The 21838-nt window shown below is 31.8% G+C and overlaps 2 protein-coding genes across 4 annotated transcripts; one reads left to right on the top strand and one right to left on the bottom strand.

Annotated features, from left to right (window-relative positions):
• The first annotated feature begins 1 nt into the window (after position 1).
• LOC143240441 (histamine H2 receptor-like) lies at positions 2-889 on the top strand. Its single transcript, XM_076482877.1, has one exon. The coding sequence runs from the start codon at positions 2-4 to the stop codon at positions 887-889; it is 888 nt and encodes a 295-aa protein (XP_076338992.1).
• An 8549-nt stretch (positions 890-9438) lies between these two features.
• On the bottom strand, positions 9439-20400 carry LOC143237087 (zwei Ig domain protein zig-4-like). 3 transcript variants are annotated; one of them, XM_076475940.1, is made up of 8 exons: positions 20244-20400; positions 17725-17872; positions 16277-16310; positions 15747-15901; positions 14281-14515; positions 13622-13782; positions 12286-12408; positions 9439-9903 (listed from the first exon to the last, which is right to left on the bottom strand). In XM_076475940.1, exons 2-8 carry the CDS (start codon positions 17821-17823, stop codon positions 9889-9891), a joined length of 822 nt encoding a protein of 273 aa, XP_076332055.1. In that variant the 5' UTR covers positions 17824-17872; positions 20244-20400; the 3' UTR covers positions 9439-9888. The 3 variants fall into 3 exon arrangements, with proteins under 3 accessions (XP_076332055.1, XP_076332053.1, XP_076332054.1); XM_076475938.1 differs by having other exon boundaries at positions 15747-15904; positions 20244-20398; XM_076475939.1 differs by having other exon boundaries at positions 15747-15904; positions 20113-20247.
• Positions 20401-21838: the final 1438 nt, after the last annotated feature.

Raw genomic sequence — 21838 nt, 5'->3', positions numbered from 1 at the left:
TATGTTTCCGTTACCTTTGAACGTCAAATTAAACGCTACAGTTCCTGATAACAGCTCCACTTTTGTATCACTCTACTCTTCTTTTTTAACTGACTACTTTATTGTAACCGCTACCATTGAGACATTACTTATGGTAGCCATCCTTGCAGAGAACTTCTTAGTGGCAGTCGTGGTCCTCCGGTCACCCCACCTCCGGACTTACACTAATATGTTCTTGCTGAGCTTGAGTGCTTCGGATGCATTAGCTGGAGTCTCCATTTTCGTGATTGTACTGACAATCCTGAAACCCATAGTGACAGAGTATATTCCATCCTGTAAACTGAGGTATGCTATGTTGATGACTTATTGGATGGCATCAATTCACAGTCTTTTAGCCATTACTTTTGATCGTTTAGTGGCCATAGTTTATCCTCTGTATTACCGAATTTTTATGACCAAGTTACGAGTAATCATTGTTTTGGGCATAATTTGGTCATACAGCATTGCCGTGGGCTCTACCATATTTGTATTAAATGAGCCACCAGTCATAAAGAAACATGTCTGTGATTTGCTGATTAACACGTCTCGTGATTATTTGTTTTATTGCGCATGCAATTTCGTGTTAGTAGTAATGTTAATATTTTTATGTTACTGGCGCATATTTCTGGTGGCTCGTGATCAGGCCCGAAGATATCCTCCTGGATTTCAATCACCATACCTACACAACTCTCAAAAAAGCCGGCCCATGATGAAAGACAAGAAATATGTCCAAACGTTAGCCATGGTAATTGGAGTACTTGTAGCTTGTTGGGTGCCTCTAGTGGTCATCCTTCTTTTTGAGCTGATACATGGAATCACATATGGCATGCAAACCGCTCGAATCATCGCCAGCTTTTTTCTCTCAGTTTAGTTCATTCATTAATCCTGTTGTTTACACGTGGCGAAACAATGAATTCAGCAGTGCCCTGACAAAGATATGTAGTAGGAATAAAATTAAGCCCTCTCAGATGCTCTTCGTCTCTACTGTCCGCACACAAGCTTTACTACTCCTTGAAAATACGCGATACTCATCCATCTCCTTTCTTGGCACACTTTTCTGTTTCCTTAAAAATGCTAAACTACTATCCAAATACATCGAAATGTTTCCTGACGAGCCTATTGTTTACAAATATTAATAGTTAATTTTTTGCCTATAATTTTCACACCAATATGTCTTGTTTTGCTTATAAAAAGAAACTACAACTTGTCACAGTTTTTCCCGCCCACCACCTTTCTACGTCTGTTTTGTTTGTTTTTGGAATTTCGCACAAAGCTACTCGAGGGCTATCTGTGCTAGCCGTCCCTAATTTAGCAGTGTAAGACTAGAGGGAAGGCAGCTAGTCATCACCACCCACCGCCAACTCTTTGGCTACTCTTTTACCAACGAATAGTGGGATTGACCGTCACATTATAACGCCCCCACGGCTGGGAGGGCGAGCATGTTTGGCGCGACTCGGGCGCGAACCCGCGACCCTCAGATTACGAAGCGCACGCCTTAACGCGCTAGGCCATGCCGGGCCCAACCTTTCTACGTCTCGAAATATTCAGAACTTACACAATAAAATCTTTTGCTTCTGCATTTTCTTTGGCAAAAGCAAAACACTGCTTCTACTGTTTCGAAAAGCGTGTTTTCCTCTTATATAAATGGTTATCCACCGTAGTACATGAAATTTTATTGCTTAAAACAACCAGAAAAGATTAGCTGATATTTTAAGACCATAAGATTTTAAACTATTTGTAAGTGAATTTATAATATTGTATTGAATATATGTTGTGCAACGTTTTTGTATCTTTTGTTCCATTGTTCAATAAATTAAAAATACGACTTCGTCAGTGTTATTTTATTGTTTGTAAATAAGTACATAACATTTATATTAATTCACATTTCTTTCTGTCAGACTAAAGTATTATAAGTGCAGTATTTCTTAACAGTTCAGTCTTTGAATATAGAAGAACTTCAGAAATTATACAGATACTTACGTATTTATTTAATTAGTACTATTACTTAGAGTTAGGATAAATATTTATTTACTTAGTACTGTTACACACATTTAGAATGAATATTACGTTTGATCTGTTATCATATTTTAGATAACTTGCATGTGTCTTGTTTGTTTTGAATTTCGCGCAAAACTAATTTAGCAGTGCAAAGCTAGACTGAAAGCAGCTGGTCATCATCACCAACAGCCAACTTTTTACCAATTAATAGTGGTATTACCGTCACATTATGATGACCTCACGGCTGAAAGGGAGATCATGTTCGGTGGGACTGAAATTCGAACTTGCGACCCTCAGATTGCGAGTCGAACGCCTTAACCACCTGGCCATGCCAGGCCTATTGTGTGTTAAACAACATCAAGGCAACAATAATCAATTTAGATATAATCTTCTCTTCAGTCTTTAGATTATACTAGTATAAAAGAAAGAGTCTAATGCTCAGCATTATATTTGTTTTATGAATCAAAGTCAAGAACAATTTATTTGGAATTGATGCAAAAGATCCAAAATCAACAAGAAAAAGAAAACTTGATGAATTCATTCCAAAGTCCAAAATAACTTAAACTTTAATTTAAATATCTATGTTAAGCACAATACAATCATAACTCCTTGTATGTAAAAATTGGTTTTAACTTTAAACATTACCAACATTCAGTTACCTCATATGTTCATCTGAAATGTTGCCTAGAAAATCAGTCTTGTTCCATCGAAAGGAGCACCACTTGCAGATTGTACAGAATTATGTAGCTAATAGCCTGACAGAGATTTTGTTAAATGTTCTCCTCAAAATATCGTGCACGTTTTTTTGTCACGGCTCATCCAAAGTTCTTCAACTCTTGACTAATCTTGTCACAAATCCTCTAAGGATTATTTTTATTATAATTTCTAAACATATTCGCTTAACCTGAGCACAAGATGGATTAAAATAGTTCAAACACATCAGAGAAATTATTCAACTGATAAATAAAAGTATAACACCATTTATACTTGAATGTTTAGGAGAAAAATGCTGAAAAAAGCCAAAAAGCAGTTACTTTAATCATTTTTATAAATGCATTACACTTGTTTGTAGGGTCTAAAGCTATTTAATTTGATATTTTTAATTACACTACACTTGTTTATAGAGTCCAGAATTCTTTATTATCTAGTATATATTATACAATAAAATTATGTTTATTGACTATATAAATAGATAATGTGCAATATCCAAAATATTGCTATTTTAATAAAATTTAGAGGGTTAAATATTACAGTATTTGTCGACCTAGTTTATCAGCCATCGGCAATACTTACTCTTCATTATTACAACTAATTATTCTTGTTTTAACTATTAAATGTAGTTGAAAATATTTTAAATGCATAAGCTTTCAAATACATGACATCTTCAAGTAACGTTTTCAAAAATATTTGTAGCATTTATATTATACCAGTGGAAACACTATCTGTAGCTATCCATCTATGGAGGCCCGGCATGGCCAAGAGTGTTAAGGCGTGCGACTCGTAATCTGAGGGTCGCGGGTTCGCATCCCCGTCGCGCCAAACATGCTCGCCCTTTCAGCCGTGGGGGGGCGTTATAATGTGACGGTCAATCCCACTATTCGTTGGTAAAAGAGTAGCCCAAGAGTTGGCGGTGGGTGGTGATGACTAGCTGCCTTCCCTCTAGTCTTACACTGCTAAATTAGGAACGGCTAGCACAGATAGCTCTCGAGTAGCTTGGTGCGAAATTTAAAAAACAACAACAAACAAACAAACATCTACGGTTTCCTATGTAGCCTGTTTGATCCTTCTGACTTTTTAAGATCCACAGTAGTACTCCTACCTCTCTCCTTGTATATGGTACAGATGACAGGAATGACAGATCCAGATATACTGATAGTGAAACTATATGCTAATCTAAATTATTTCGTAAAATTAAGTAGAGGCGTGAAACTTCTGCTAAAAGTGCAAGCTGTATATTAACTTATCTGTTTTAAATTATTAACTACTGAACATGGTGTTTTCTTTAACTTTTCTTTATAAAACGCTTATAACGTGTTGGGCGAAACCCTATATAATTCATATTGTGAAATGACTTAGTATCGTACTATTAGAACTGTTTAAGTGCCAATACGATTCAGTACAGTCCCGATATTATTCAGTCTAGCAGATGTCAAGGTTTGAATGTTCTCCTTCTCGATTGAGTCTAAATACATATGACAATACAAATTAGTTCTACAAATGGATTCCTTAGGGAACTTAACTTTTTTAACATGACCTTTCTTGGTCATAATCACCATTCTTCATAGGAACATAGCAGTTGTTGGCATGCCAACTTAAAGTGTTTTTAGCTTTATTACTCTCTCCTTTTCATGTACTACATATTATTTACTCAGTATCAGTTAACACTCCTACGAAAAGTGGGGCCTAATAGGCCCCAGAGCAACTTGAAAGGTTATTAATATTAGGCTAATAATTTTGTATTAAAATGAAATTGCCATTTAATCAATTAATGAATGGATTAACGAGATTCCCACTGTCCCTATCTACTATCTAGCGAAACCACAGCCAGGGGAACGAGCTTGGAGAAATCAGGACTAGAAACGTCTTTTCGTAGGAGTGTTAACTTGCTGATTCATTAGAAGTTAAAACATAAAAATGAAAAAGGATTAGTAAACAATTCTAATCACAAAAAGTTAGTCTTTCAGAGACCTAAATAACTTCACTTAACGAAAATACGCATAGTTGACTATACGATTGCTGTGTTTGAAATGCCCCATCAATATGAAGTTTTATTGATAGGAAGATGTTATCCTTACCAGGGACAAGTTTCACTCCATGACCAGTTTGAAAAGAAAACCTGAACTCACTTAGTCTGATTTATTATTTTATGTGCTATATTGTTTTATTTGAAGCACCCTTATCTTACAACTTATTTTTAATAGATTTTATAAGTTGTATGTTTTATACTGTGCTTTTTGTTCACGTTATTCATTTCAAACAGAGTGTTTGTGGCATTAAGAGACATGAATGTTCTTTGATTACATCAACAATATGCGACAACGTTCAAGGCTGAGAAGACCGTTGTGAGATTATTTTGTTTCCCCTGCCAAGCTGATGGTTAAGCCCTTGATTAGAAACGTTTACCAGGTGAAATATTTCCATTTACTAAAGGGTGGAAACGACGGATTCTTTCATACTAACAGTAAGTAGTTAAAAACGACAACAACACGATTGCGGCAAATAAGAAAATCTCAAAGTATTGGCATAAGGGAGTGTATGGTACTACGAAAAAACATTTTTATTGTATTCCTACCATTTATTTGTTTCGCCATCAAACCTTCTATATTAAATAAGTTGTGTAAAAATTGTATTATTTTGCTTTGCAGAGTTTCTACTGAGGAAAATAGTAAACCTGCTACGAAATATAAGCTGATAAAAATATTTATAAAAATGTCTTGAATTTGTTATTTTGTGTCCTTAGAAAGATTTCCAAGTACATTTCATGCAGTTAAAAAGAAAAGTGAGATCATTTCTATAATAAACAATACTAAAGATTATTGATAAATTGTAAATATTTACCATAATAGAGTTATGGCTATATATCGCACATTACCTGTCATAGCCACTGAAAATAATTCTGATATAGAGTACAAGCAAAAATTATAGTATTTAGAAATAATCATATTTGTAATGCAAAATTTAAATCAAATGGTTTTGGATATTTATCACAACATATTTTCTCCTAACTATCACGAAAACATGTTGTCATGTTTTGATTGATAATTTCAACAGTTTTTCTGATATATCTCTATTATGTTTTGCTATCTTGTACCTAGATACTAGACCACTACTGTCGACGATATAACCAAAAAAACATTTAGCGAGTAGGGGACAAAATTAGTCAGTCCTTGGATGTGCTGTGACAAAAAACTGTTTTGCAAAGAACTGTTAACAAGTTCTATAAGGGTATTTGCTACATAAACCTCCACAAAACAAGGAGTACCACTTTTTGTTCGAACAAAATAATGGGTCTCACAATACGATCTATTTCGTGAACCGAAAGCTTTATTCTAATTTTAGCACTTAGTACTTTCAGTATTTAGATTCCCTAGGATACAATGAGAAATAATAATTATCGATTAATTATTATTTTAAAATGCTATTTTATTTATGAGCTACTGAAAGCTGTCTTAATCTATACCACCTCTTAATATTCACAAAATCAAACACACTATAGAGAACCACAGTATAGGTAGAATAGCTTCATTAGAAACAGTTTTAAAATAAGTCAAATCACCAGTGATCAGTATGTGTTTCTTCAACTTGTTAAACAATATGAAAATATGAAATCTTAATTTTCTTCAAAAGAATTACAATAAAATGAATTCAATTCCCTATAAATATAACAAAACTCATAAATAATGTTTAAACAAGACATTTGTCTATTGTTCTTTATTGTTAAGCACAAAGCTTCACATAGTGCTATTTGTTTTGAGCACACTTCAAGTATCAGGAACCAAGATGTAGCATTATAAAACTTTAAACCTGTCTGTGAGCCACCAAAAGTATCTTGCTTTTTATAAATATACTTTAGCATTTTGTTCAAACGTTTTATGATTGGAACACAGTAATTACAAAGAACAAACTTATAAAATTAACTGAAGTCTATTAGTCACCTGAGTTAATGCTCACATTTACACTCTTTTAAACCCTACTTCCCACCCCAGAAGAAACAACTGAACATTTCTGTCACTCCGTGCACCTGACTACCCAGGTCACACATATCTAGTTCTGGAGTTTAACACCGTGTTTCAATATGACAAATGAAACTCTGTAGTTAAATGTATAATGTGTTACTGTAATATATTTGTTGTTTCTACACTCTTCTATAATCGTATAATACTCTAAATTAAACTTCTATTCAACCGGTACGGCCATCAACAACATATTATAGAAATTCTAAGAGACACCCGACCAACTTGATTGTAACTAACTTTATTTGTTCAAATAAACCATAAGATAAGTGTAAAGTACATAATGTAAAGTCTTCTGGTTTATTGTTATTTTATTCAATTAGCCAATCAGAATCAAAGTTCTGGGATTTATCAGTGAAAGTATTTTTATCATCATGTAGTTGCTTTTTAATATAGTTAGCATGTTTCATGACTCAATATTAATCTGACAAGTTAAAAAAAGTTTATTTCAGAGAGGTTATGCTGTTTTGCAAGAACAAGCTGAATTAAATGTAATTGTAATACGTTACAGTAATGTCGGAAAGTTAGCCTGCTGAATCCTGTTTGGAAAAATCTGTCACAATATATATATTTAATGTCAGATACCATGAGCAGCAGAGAGTCATTCATATCAAGCCTCAGGCCCAATAACTTCTGTAAACATAACGATAGACGTAACGCTATTTCTAAATAATGCGTTGCTCAAATACCTAACTGGAATTTTAAATTACAACAATCAGTAACATGACACAATTACAAGAAAAACCAATACAGTATAATGAAACTAAAATAAAATATTACATTAAAACAAGGAGAATAACTTTACTCATTTGCATTTGATTTGTCCTTTCTCTTATTCTCTGGATTATAACAGTTTAATTCTAGTATATTTCAAAACTGGCTGTTACAGAAATATAATAATTTTTAATGTCTCATTATTAAAATCTAAGATGTTGTTTCCTCTAATATACTTTATTTTAGCAATTAAAATGATTTCTGTTTTTTTTGTTATTTGTTTTCTTCACTTTTTTTATTATTATTATTTTATGTAATACGGAGTGCACAAGACAAAAGTTCATTGGAACTCGAGCCTTTCCTTTAATTTTTCGTCTTTTTACTTAACTGCCACCTAGTTTCCCAAATCCAGACTATGTTACGACTTTTGAGATATTTTTCCACTTTTACTTCAAACGAATCAATATAGTGTTTGTATTGAGAATAATAAGATGATTTTTGGAATATTTGATGGCGGATTTAAAAAAGAAACTCAGTTCAAATATTAACAAAGAAGAAAACGAGATTCTGAATTCAAACAACTGTTACCATAAGCTTAAAATCAAATTTAAAATCTTGTTATTTTTATTTATTTCCACAATTGTGATTTGTTCTACTTTAACACCAATACTATTAACATGAGAAATATCTTTATCTCACCTTGGCACTAGTGCTTTTCTACCTTCGGGTGACTGGTTGAGAGAAAAAAAACAACTAGAAATACTTAACATGCAAAAGATGTCATACAATGTCCACATTTACCAGGATTCTACCCTTTCTAATAATTCCATGAAAAGGCCATTGAAAATTTTTTGTACAGGACAACCACCACTTTTTTTTTTAAAATAGAAACACTGTAATATGAAATCAGATACTTGAGTCATTTTGCATTGTTCCAACAGTGCAAGTTACTAAAAGTAATGTCGTGGCGAGAAGAATATATCTTGTGATAGAGGTTATGAATTCTGATTATCAAAGAAAATATCATTATTACAGTGATAGGTTATCAAGTTTTATATTAGTTGGGTTCCTACTAAAAAATTAATTTTGTGTAAATAGTTCAGTAGCTGATTCAAAGTAATCACTAAATACATTTGTCGTCCGGAAACACTCATTTGTGCAAGACTTTCCCATGACGTAAACCAAAGTGTTTTCTTCTGCATCATAAACTTATGGTATATAATGTTAATTTAGAACAGAGTTACAACTGTGTACAATATGTGATATGATCTATTCGTTCATGTATTCCTTTTCTTATGCTGAAAACTTACAGTGGTACCTACGTAAGTGTGATTATATTCTGTAAGCTCGAGTGTTTTTGTTAATATGTGTCGTATTTACTTTTTATTGTTGGATGACGTTTTAGGCTCTACGCTACACCCTTCTTCAGTACTTGAAACGTAAGAAAAAGGAAAGAAAGAAGCAGAAGTGTGAACAGATAATTAATTGTAGTTTATATTTCTAATTAATGTGAAGTAATATACCCAAAATGCCAAGATTTTTATATTGTATATTACAGCCTTCTTTCCTACAAAGAAGTTCTACTATTTACATCTGTAAACTAAACGTTAAACATTTAGAATACTGTTCCACGTATCCCTGGCTAAACTTTATATTTACGGCATTTTCTAATACTCTTAGTTTGTTTCTATTCTCTTACTTTCTACTACTTTTTTTCATTTCAGCGTAATAAAAATTAAAATTGTAATAAAGACTTACATATTAATATTATAAATGTTCGAAAATCAAAACGAGAATGAAAAGTGCCGGAGTGAAAAAGAGATAGAAAAAAAAAAACAGGAGAAGATGTGACGGAAAATAAAAAATATATATATATACATTTAATATTTAAATACAACAAACTGTAGTGATTTATTTTGTGACAAAATATTTGAGAAAAAATTGTTTTAGAAAAGACAGAAGCAATTATACTCAGTAACAGAATAATACCGATTTATTGTATGGTCTTTGTTATGACGTCAACGTCACGCAGCTACAGTGCTTTAAATAAAATTTGATTCATAATTCTTTAGCAATAATGTGTGAAATAAATAAGTTAATAACTACACAAAAAAGGCCCGTGTCCAAAATTAAAGTTACATTAACATAACGATGATAATAAAATAAATATGACACAAATATACAATTGTGAACAACCCTTTATAGTTTCGAAGCTGTAAAAAATATAAAAAGCAACAGGTCAGAAGACAATAAACGGCAAAAAATTTAAAGAGATATTTCAATATTAATCCTAAGTCAGTTTCTAAAACTTTTTAAGTATTCTTTCCCCATTTGTGGAACTTATTTTCAAAAAATTCGAAAGGCGTTGCTGTCGATCTACGAAAATTGGGCGTTTCTTCTGTGGAATTTTCTTTACCAGGATAACTTACTTCTCTTCAGGCTGTAAGAAAGTAAAACGGTGGAAAACTTGAACAAAACTTAAATATGATATTTTTATAATTGTTTAAAATACTGTATACGATATTACTAAGACAACAGAGAAAACCATGAGATAAGTTATTCTCAAGAATGGAACCTGAGTTTCAACTGCCATGGTTTTAATTTAAAATAATAATACAAATGGAACTTTAATGTGTAAAAATACTTATAAACTTTTATAAATACTGTTGTAATGTTAGTTATTCAATCGTACAGGTAGCGTACTTAAAAAACAACGAAACTGATTTATTTCGAAGCAAACTTAACTCCTCACCCACTTTTTTCTTGTCTGTGGAAAAGTTTTAATAGCCGTAATTTTTCAGCATCTCATGAGCACATTTATAACTTACGCTTTGTTTAAAGGAGTGAGGCTTGAGTCCAAAATGTCTTAAATGAACGATATGTTTGAAGTACCGTTGCTAAATGTGAATTTTCAACGGGGATTCAGTTATGACATGGAAGATATTAGTAAAATCACGCACATACAGATCTTATTGTTGCTCTGAGGGGAATATTTACTGCTAACGTGGAACCTTTCCCAAAGTGCAGTCTGACTAGTCTTGGGCCTCATACCAAATAATAGCCTGTATCATAATGTCGGATTGAGAAATACAACTTTCAAATTTCAAAAAGAAATAGTAGAGTTTATGAACTGTACAGCAAGAAGTTTTAATTTAAGTCTCGTTTAATTCATCTAACGCTTCCTCGGACTTTGTGTATCTCAGCGTCTTTACCTCCTCACGAATAAGAAATCATAACATTGCACTGATTGAGGAATGGAACATAATCTACTACAAGTGCACCTGCCCACAGATTTAAAACTCTATCAGTACCAAGGGGTTCATACTCATTATACAAAATAATTTTTTGTCAAATATAATTAGGTTCATTCAATCAAAAACTAGAAAGCTTTCAAATGTATATTCCATGGATCATAGTTATCGATATATTATCGATAAAGTTTGTGGTTAAATTTGCAAAATTTTATAGAGTCTATGTTTGAAGCATAATTTTATAAATAATGCGTTTATAAAGATGCGCGTGTAATAACTGAAATAGTTATAAATTTCACCATTCCTTAACTAGTTTAAAGCATGTTTCTACTCATACCTATTCAAATAAATGTTTCTCAGTTTTTCTGCAGGTATTATGCATGTAGTATAAAATTACTGCTTAATGAATTTCTAAAGTTTCCATACATGAACTAATACTTTTCATACCAACAGCTAGAAACTCATATCACTTTGATCCACTTTTTCTGAACTGCCACAATTGGGAAGGGGCAACCCCATCACGGTAAGGCAGATTTTGTAAAAGTGACATGAGTTGGGGCTTTCTCCCCTTTAAATTTTGTTTGAAAGAATTGGATTCTGGTATAACACAAATTTCACATTTTGTCTGAATTTGAGCAGTATTTGTATTTCCTTTGCTTATATATTCGACTTGTTCTCTGCGTAACATTTTCGGAATCTGCGCTTTTAGAAAACTTTTAAACTTACCTGCTGGATGTTTGTGTGCCTGAATACCATATGTATTTTTAACCCTTCGTTTGCGGCTTATGTAAAATTGCCTACCATCCCATGCGCAAAACTTCGCGAATTATTTTCGGTGAGCAATTCAAAATGTTAAGCCCATTTATAAATAAATGACTTATTTTAAAATATATTATATTTTGCAACATAATATAATCGTATATTATCAACTTCAGTTTAAAGGTTAAAGAGTGGCTATTGTTTGTTTGTTTTCGAATGCTTTCCCAATAATATTGAAGGTTTATTTGTTATACTTGTTTCTAAATTTGAACTGAAAGCATAGTTCACATATGCTGTTAAAAACTGAATAGGTGATACCTTTGTATGTATTGTCTGTAACAGGATGCGAAGGATGAATCCACAGATCCTTAAACAAAACGCCAACCACTTGGACCCGTTCGTCCAACTGGTTGATGATTTGTTTTGTTTGTTTGTTTTGCATTTCTCGCGAAGCTACATGGGCTATCTGTGCTAGCCGTCCCTAATTTACCAATGTAAGACTAGGGGGAAGGCAACTAGTCATCACCACCCACCGCCAACTCTTGATCTAGTCTTTTACCAACGAATAGTGAGATTGACCGTCACATTATAACTCTCCCATGGCTGAAATTGCGAGCATGTTTGGTGTGACGATGATTCGAACCCGCGACCCACAGATTACGAGTTGAGCGCCTTAACCACCTGTCCGTGCCGGGGCCAGGGTGATGAAGACAGTTATGAAATATAATTGCATGTTTCAAACATAAGATACAAATAATTTAATAAGAAAAAAAATGTTAAATATTTCACATGATAATGCACTCTCTACTTACCATGGCTGGATAGACGAAGGTGAAAGTTTTGGCTGCTCCGTTGACATTTTTGGCCACACATGTGTAACCACCGAGATCTCCCCAAGAGAGATTTCGAATTACCAAATCGCCATTTTCTAAAATCTAAAACCAAGAGTTAAAATTAAACTTGTACTTTTGCAACTCTTTTTCACTAAGATATGCTCTTACATTTCGCTAAGTTGAACAAAATTTTAATGATGTTTTTTAGCAGATACTTTGAATCATAGAAGATAATTACTTGTCTCGAATATCATATTTATTTCTTTAACAACAACAAGCTATATTTGATGTATTTTCGTGTTGACAGAATCTACTTCATGTATACTTTAAAGTGGAACTGAGAGACTGTTGCGAAGTTATTGTACAGTTATTCAATTCAATAACAGCATAATCAATTTCTTGAGTCTTTTTTCTTCGAAAGAATTAATCATTATTGCTAATACTAAATTACATTTTTACATTAATTACACTAAGTCACAAGTGATCTGTACAGAAGATGTAAAGTTTTCTAGTAAACAAAAGTCCAGAATAAGTAGCTGTACACAAGGTTTCTATCTCTGTGAACTGAATTTTGATTTCTTTGCCAACTACTTTAGCTTACTTCCTAATCGATATTTTAAGTACACGATTTTAACATTTCCAGTTTTGTTAAATATTGTTGAAGGTATAATTTTTATACAGCAAATTAAAACTAGTACAGTCATTTTCTAAAACAGTCTTCAAACAGAATGAAATAAATTATAAATTGCTTCAGGAAAAAATCAACAAAGGTTTATATATAGATATATATACGTATCTAATTTTACATTGTCTTTTCTATTTTTCTAATTTGAAAAAAATCTTGTCAAATTTACTGAGCTTATAAACAAATAATTTCATTTTCATTTTTCTATGATTTTAAAAGTGTTGCATTCAGAACTCAGAAATAGTAAACAGATAAGCGATTAAAGGAAATAATGAAATGTATAAGTTCAGGAATTTCGTTTATGAGACTACCAACTACAGAAATACACTTTTCTGCTTTTAAAATAGCCGTTCTGTTACACGAGTCTCTTTAATTTAAAACTGAAACAATATTTTAAAGAATTTAAAGCCGTAGCTTCTCTATTCACTAAATCCAGACTAATCTTGAACTGCGTGAAGCTTACAAAGTAATATATATTTTACGTCCAGAACAAGAGTTGTTAAAAACACGCTTAGATTGTTTGAACGTGTCACATAATAATATTGTATCCCTCCACCTAAAAAAGTAATTTGACATGAAATATCACAGTTACTCTAAATCTAAACATATTAAACTTTTTAGTTGTTTTACTTTGTATTTTTCGCTGTTTTTGATTATCTTGTTCTCATCGTCTCCCCGTATCCAGTTGATTTTGGGTTGAGGGTTTCCTGAGGCGCGGCAAAACAACTGGATGTCATTACCCTGGGTTTCAATTCTTGTCCGAGTCCACATGTGTATTCTCGCCGGAGTACCTAATATAAAACAATATTTTTATAATTTTAATTTTCAGATATCCCCATTCCCATATTGAATGTGTTTATTTAAGAAAGACGCATACTAATACAGATTATATAGAAACCCCTTATTTGTCTTACGAAGTAAAAAGTGTGGACATGATATTACAGTTATACAGTATAACAAAACCTTTTTTAATATTTTAATACTATATACATTTGTTTCTTACCAATAAACAGCCAATTACAGAAATTTCCCAAGAGGAGTACTATAAAATGAAATAAATTAGAACATTGGACAAAATTCATGAGGTCTAAGAACGCATTACATTATGAAACAAGTTAAAACCCAACTATTTTACCCGCTTAGTTAATTTTTAAGAAAACATGTATAAAAGGTTAATGACCTTTGAACATCTGATTAAATTTTATCTTATATAAATGTTGTTGGCTTTGTTGTATGTCAACACGAAGCAAGAAAGAAACTGCCTGTATTTTTACATAAGAAGAACTTACCAAATGATTTTTTTGCTACACAGATGGCGTTCCGAGTTTCTCTTTCTTCTGAAAGCTTCAGATTAGTTTTTCCACTGACCCGTTGATACGGATTCTCCGCAATGCACGAGAAAATCCCTTCGTCTTTAGCAGATACACAGTCAAGGTAAAGTCGCGAGCGTGTTCGACTGACGCCTCTCGTTACCATCTCATTTATGTTGATCTCCTGGCTCAATCCCGACTCTTCCCATGTTCCCTAGAAAAGGAAAAAACATTCTGTATGGATCACACACACTTTAACCCTTACCAGTTATATAAATAACAACATATACACCGGGTTAACACGCAGCTTCTAATCATGACCCTGAGAAATCATGTTTAAACAAACAGCAAATGTATGTAATAACAACTTACTTCTACTATATCTATCATATTTAATACCAATAATGCCTTTCACGCACCCGCCAGGGATTAACAGACTGGTTGTACTACGCGTAAAATACTGGGCTAAACAATATGTATATCACCAACTTTTGAGAACAGCAGCTGTAATGGTGTAAACTAGATTACGGAAATAAACTGTAATCATTTACAGTTTTACTTGTATAAACTACAAATCAAAATTAGGGTTAGGAATAAAACACATTGTTTTTTATCAATTTATTTTTTAACGCCGGTTATTTATTACCATTATTTTTTGATATTACCTTACTTATTTCAGGATATCGTACTATATATAAGTTGTTAGATAAAAAAACAATAGAGCTGAAACGGTTTAATATCAAGAGTACCACTGTCAAACTTTAGTTCAGTAGTTCTTCAGTCATGATATCATAATCAGCTAGTTCTACTACTTCAGATTGATTATATTGTTATCGAAATTAGAACGTAAAGGAAAATGTCTTCAGATCACCTCTTTATAACATTCTGCCTATGTCCTTCATTACAATAACACGTACAAGTTTTACAACATTTCGAGCTATCGTAATAAATTATTTTTCCATATTGATCTGTCCAAACCATGAGGTCTTGTTAACAGTATGACTAAGGAAGGAGACGATGAGCAACAGTTAAGAATTTTTATGGATCTTAAGAGTGTTTCCTTAAAGTCAATTATAAACTAGCATAGTACTAACTGTTAACCTCTCAATCTGCAATTTATTGTCCTTATATTAATAGATGCATGTTTTACTTAAATTATATTATTGTTATGTTCTTTTCAAATAAATTATAATTTTGTCGGGGTCTTCTATGGGAAAGTGGGTTATTGAGATCTGAAACTGTTTGACCAGGTTCAAATGGTATCTCAAAACTGTTCAATAAGTGCATTTCAAATATTTTTCAGTTTCTGTATAGACGTTACTCACGCACAGAAAAACTGCATCTACATGATACTGCATCAAAGATATTTGTATCACATTTAAATTACACTTAGTCCTTCTTCGAACCAATATATAAGCATGTGCCACTTCAACACAAAATCCTACCTGGTGAATTCGGCGCCCATTTTTAAGCCAATAAATTGTTGGTGATGGATTTCCCTCTGCTTCACATTCTAAAGTTACACTATCAAAAGGAACTACTGATAGAAAACTTGCTGGGGTTTTCTGTAACCTCACACCTAGCTTTGGAACATAATGCCCTACTGAGAAAAAAAGAACAGCAAATAAAACGGATTATTACATTATAGTTTTAAAAAGGTAACGTTTTATCAGAGTTCTTTTTCTACATAAAGAAATCCCATAAACCTCTGAAAGAGGACATGAATTTGTCAGAAAATCGATCTTGCTTTACTTTATGAGTGTACCATTGTTACATTTAACCTCAGTTTCTTTATGAGTGTACCATTGTTACATTTAACCTCAGTTTCTTCTATAATAATTCTTTTATATTTCGATCACTTAATGTAAAATATAGGATTTTTTTACATGACAAAAACAGAATAGATCTTATCTTATTAAGCTTACTGTATGGAATTTAAAGTGGTTTTATTATAGATTTTTACTTTTCTTCTTACCTTCTTTGGAATTCGATCTCTCTTTCGCAGTGAACTGAAAAAAGTAAAAACGAGATATAAAACAAATCAAAGGTAAATGATAAAAACAAACGATAGTAGTATATTAACATAAGGAGAGTATAATATCTTTAATATATTACATTAAAATCATAATGCAACCAAAACTTCAAACAATTCCCAACAACGATCAATTTATGTAAAATAGTTTTACCAACAAACACTGACCAGTTTCATGCTTAGTTACTGAAACTTTAACTAAATATTGATTTATAATTTTAATAGGAGATTAGATAAGAATTACAATTATTTTCTTATCTTAGACTTTTCGAAACAAGCTATTGCATTTGTTAGTTTGATCTACCAATGTTATTTCTAAATGTACTAAAGTTTTATTTTATGGGTGTTTTCAGTTTACATATATTTAACACAAGATAGGGTGAACAACAATGAAAGAACACAAATAATTATCATTTAGACAGAGTGGTCGTAGAAGCTTCTAGAAGTTTGCCTGTTGCTCGTGATTAAGACTATTTATTATTAACTGTAATTTATATTTTAAATTTTTAATAGCTCTCCTCGTAGAAGTTATTACATAAACTAGCCATTCTCTAATGTCTGCGTAACTAATTATAAATATGCATAATTGAACACGTATAAAAAATGATTATTTATCCCGTAAAGAAAAAAAAAACGTTTCAAAAACTCCACAGATTGACAACTTCCTTCGTTTTTAGGTTAGTTCGATGAAGTTAACCGAGTGAGTATACTGAATTCCGTTACTCACCACTAGTGAGTGTTAGACCATCTGTAATTTAATACAGTGTGTCGATTTTCTTGAAAGGTTAAACTAACCTCATTTGTAGTGGTTTTTTTTCGTCAGTGTGTTACATTAGTAAGTCAAGACTAGAAAGATATTATCGATTTTCAATTAATTACAAATTTTCATCAAAATAAGCTACCAATAAAATGTTTATTTTTTATTCATTTAAATATTGGGAAACGTCTTCATAGAACGATATATATATATATATACTATAATTTCAGCCGTGATGTTATATGTAAGGTATTCTGATTTCTTCCTTATTTTCACACACAATACCGGAAACATTTATTATATAATGTGCTAGATATGTATGTATATCTATAGCTGTATAAATACAGATAACCAATGTATTGTATTTGCATCAAAAGTATATGGGCAAATATTCAGCATCATATGGCCAAAATAACTAAGATAAGCGAATATAAAAAGTGAAAACCAGATGAAAAAATTATTGAATCAACAGCATAAAAAACACTAAAAATTATTCTATTTGTCAAGAAAGTACTAAAGTTATAATTTTGAAAAGAATGTATTTCATTAGTTTATAAAATAAGAAAATTTAATTGAAGATGGTGTTCAGTAAATATATCTAAAAAAGAAAAATAAATTGATGACTGTTACTTACACCTGGGTCGCTTTCCGCTTTCTTAAACTCCACTTGTCTGCTCAGAGCAAAATGTACAACGAACAACATAACTATAATCTGGGTGGTTATGGGATACATGCTTGCCAGTCTGTTCTCGTGCACAGGAGAGCAGAGATAATTTGTTCACCTAGTGGTGAATAGTATAACTAACTACAAAGTGACGGTGTGCAACAATAAAATTTAACCATGATATTTATCTTTCAAGTGTTTGATGTTAGTTTAGATAAAATTTGCAAGATACATGAATTGCTATAAAAATACGTCAATAAATCACTAGAATTATCAATACATACGACAAATATTTTATGTAATAGTACATCAAATTAGTTAAGTGCTAAGTGGGGCACAACGAGCATCTGATCGAGTAAAATAAGTTTAACAATCCATAAATACTTATAACCTATAAATGCATCATTTGTCACCATTCTTAGAAATTTTGTTTTTAATATATCAATTTAACGTTGCTTTCAACAAATCCAGTGATCTCACATAAAAGTCCCTATCGACAAAAAACAAAAACAAATAAATTTTGCTGTAGGTGTTGAAGTAGCTTAGGTATATTTGACTTAAGTAAGCACCCAGTGGCACAGCGGCATGTCTGTGGACTCACATCACTAAACACCGTGTTTCGATACCCGTGATGGACGGAGCACAGATAGCTCATTATGCAGCTTTGTGCTTAATTCTAAACAAATAAACAAAACTTACGTAAACTTTAATGTATAATGCTAATGGCATTTTAATTACAGAAAGTGCAGAACATTCAGTTTATTTGTGAGAACGTTTTATTTAACTGGGTAAGTGGTTATTTTTCTGTGAATGGCTACAATAACGTTTCCCAATATAATACATTATGTCAAGTACTGAAAAATAGTGTGTGTGTTTTCTTGCACCAAAGCCCTTGATTTAAGCGTTGTAAATTCGAAGACTTACCGCTGTCCAACTGGGTGGGGAAGACTGAAAAAAACAGCTGGTGTTAGTCTTGATACATAATTCTAAATAAGCACGTTAAAAATGTTGAATTCAGTTAGAACCTTACATTTGTTATATAAACATTTTTCGAACGTACTTTCAAGAAGAAACTTAAACTCTTTTGTTTTATGATGTATTAGTTGCTGCATAATTAAGAGTTAAATTCTCGCTGTCCGTGGTATTCTTATTTATTGTCCAAGTTTAGCTAACTTACAGGCCACTTCATCAAATATCTATTACATGAAAGTATGTTATTCACCCTTACAGAAAAAAACTCTTAGAGACTAAACTTTCACCCGCCAGCTTAACATATAGGTTGCAAGCTATGCGCCTGGTAACAGATATTTTAAGTTCCTTATTTCTTGTGATTAGAATGTTACCTATAAAGGTATTAATTCTTTAACTCATTACCAGCGTTCCCAGTGCTTAAAGTTTCTTCTTCGTTTTTTTATCGATACTAAAACACAGGTTGACTAAATTAGTAACCAAGTACTCTAATTCCAGTTAGCTGTTGTAACAAAAAAAATCTAGTTCAAAACGAAGAGCACTATAGTAAGTTTTAACCTCATTTTCACTAGAAACTCTAGCAACTTGCAACTAGGAAATAAACCTTTAAGATTATATAAATAATCATTTCTGGAATTTTTAATAGTTTATATTTTTTAATACCTTACTTAAGATCAAATTTGATACATATTAATATGAACGGAATGAAAATTACACATTAAAACTAATGCTTTCAAACGTAACAAATCAGTTTATCTACAGTAAAGTTTTTCTAAAATACGATTAAGAAACCCTTTTGCTTATTTTTCGGTTTTTTAAACAACATAATTTCAGATTGGAAAAAACAAAACAAAAACATTGTAGATAAGTTGCTATAATATTTACTTAAAATATTTTATAGCCAACAACATAATTTTTTTAAAAAATATAAATTTATAACAACTTTAATGTACAGTATTGCCCGTGAAAATACATCCAGTATTCCCTCATTTATGTAACGAACTATAACTTCGCCAGCAATAACATAATATGTATTATGTACTGTTAATATACAACGGTCTTAATTTATGAATTTCAGCTACTTAACAGTGTATAAATATTCTAATATAAATTTGTTTTGTTACATTGTACAGAAATATAAAATTTAAATTTTGAGTTTAGGAATACACGACTCAACCCGATCTACATTCTAAAAATAGACAACACTTTCTCTTGAAGCTAGTTTTTACACTAGCTCTACTCTAAACTGATGGGGATAATCAGAAAAAAAAGACTTTCTATAAAGTTGCCTTAATTACTAATTCTTAGTTTATTAAATTAATATTTATTAGATAAAAAATCTGAATTCCTGATTTAACTTTTTAAATGAATAAAAAAAGATTCACTCACACAAGTAGTTCAGTAAATAAAAATACACGAAAGACTTTCCAGTTTGTGGAATTATATTGTATAGGATTCTGAAATACTATTTTTGTTTTAAATAAATGAACTCACGTTACGAGCCAGAAGAAAGAACTTACTTGGTACTAGATTTCCACGGTTAATGATCCGCGTGCATGTATGAGTCTACTTTTATAAAGTGGCATTCACATGATACTGTTTCATTTAGTAGAGACGAATTTAATGCATACATTAACATAAACTTTTGTTTATAATGACTGAAACACGTTACACCTCCTCATCTAATCCGCAAACCCTCTTCATCCTCGCCGGTGACTCCAGCAGGAAAATTTTTCTTTATTATTACATCATACAGAGTTGGAATTTCAACGTAAGAAAGGGGAGGGAATAATAAATGTACTGGCCAATCGGCTGCTTGAAGGTCGTATTCCATTCATTACATATTTTTTTTTAATCGTGAAATAATAATTGCATCGTTCTATAGCAAACTAGGGCCTCGGATTCATAAGAAGGTTTTCTGTGATCATTCCAAAACGCCGCATCATATTCCTTTCAGAGAAGTACATGCTCTGAGCGTTCACTTTTAAATAAGACTGCTAAGCTTCTGGGAAGTCTAATTAAAAGTTCGATCATTTGAACTGAATAATGAATTCAGTGCAACCAAGGATTATACCATGTGATAAGCACGTGCTTCGACAGATATCCAAATAAAGCCTTAATGTAATCTCACGAACATTTTACGAACACAATTTTAAATCTAATAAAATAAAAACCTTGACTATATTGCGTGCACATGTTAGGCATTGCTGTGTATGAATGAATGAGACTTCTTGTTTTCTATCAGTTTTAATGATGACTGACAGATAAATGACATGGAAGGCTAAACTATATTTTTTATACTCTATTTAAATCAATATTCACACGAAGTACTGATTTATCAATAGAGTCAAATTTAATGTATATATGTTATCATAATCTTTTTTAATGGTTAAAACCATTGAGACCTTTCATCTTTTCATCTTCGCCAGTAAACTCAATGAGACTGCATACTTTTAAAAATACATGAAGCGAATATACGTTTTTTCTCCAAAATAATGACTTTAAGAAGGACTTTATACTTACTGGAGACTTAAATAATTACTGATACAAGATGCTACTCTTCCTCTGTTCAACATATAGATGGATATATATAAATAGATGTGATGACACATGTCACAATTTAAATAACTAAAGTATTTTTTCTGGACATAATTAATGACATTCCTATCAATCGGATTTCGAAAGGTCGTGAAAATGTATTCATTTATTTGTTTAGGTCTAGGTTATATTTGACAGTAGATATCTCAAGGAAATTCGTGTCAGCTTTATATTGTAACTGTTTCCACTTCCTGGAGAGAGACAAACTTTTCTCGAGATGTAACACGAATACTATAAGTTGATATGAGTTGAAAGTTCTTAACCTTGTGTATCTTATTTGAAATAGCCGTTGACGCTGGTAATCTAGGAATTTTTTGTCTGAATTGAGAGTGTAACATTTCATTGATCTTTCTGTCAGTGTCCTTTGTAAAGATACCTGGAAATCTCTCCTGCTACACGAACTTTTGAGAAGTATTAGAGAAAGTAAAGTCATTCAATTTTGAGTCAAGCATTCCATTATTATGAATAAAGACTTGTCTTATTTGTTTGCTTGCATTTGTCTGTTTTCCCTTTCAAA

Source organism: Tachypleus tridentatus, chromosome 13 (assembly GCF_004210375.1).
Source record: "Tachypleus tridentatus isolate NWPU-2018 chromosome 13, ASM421037v1, whole genome shotgun sequence".
NCBI classification, from domain to species: Eukaryota; Metazoa; Arthropoda; class Merostomata; order Xiphosura; family Limulidae; genus Tachypleus; species Tachypleus tridentatus.
Note: the sequence above shows the minus strand (reverse complement) of the source record. Positions and strands in the feature narration are given on the sequence as shown.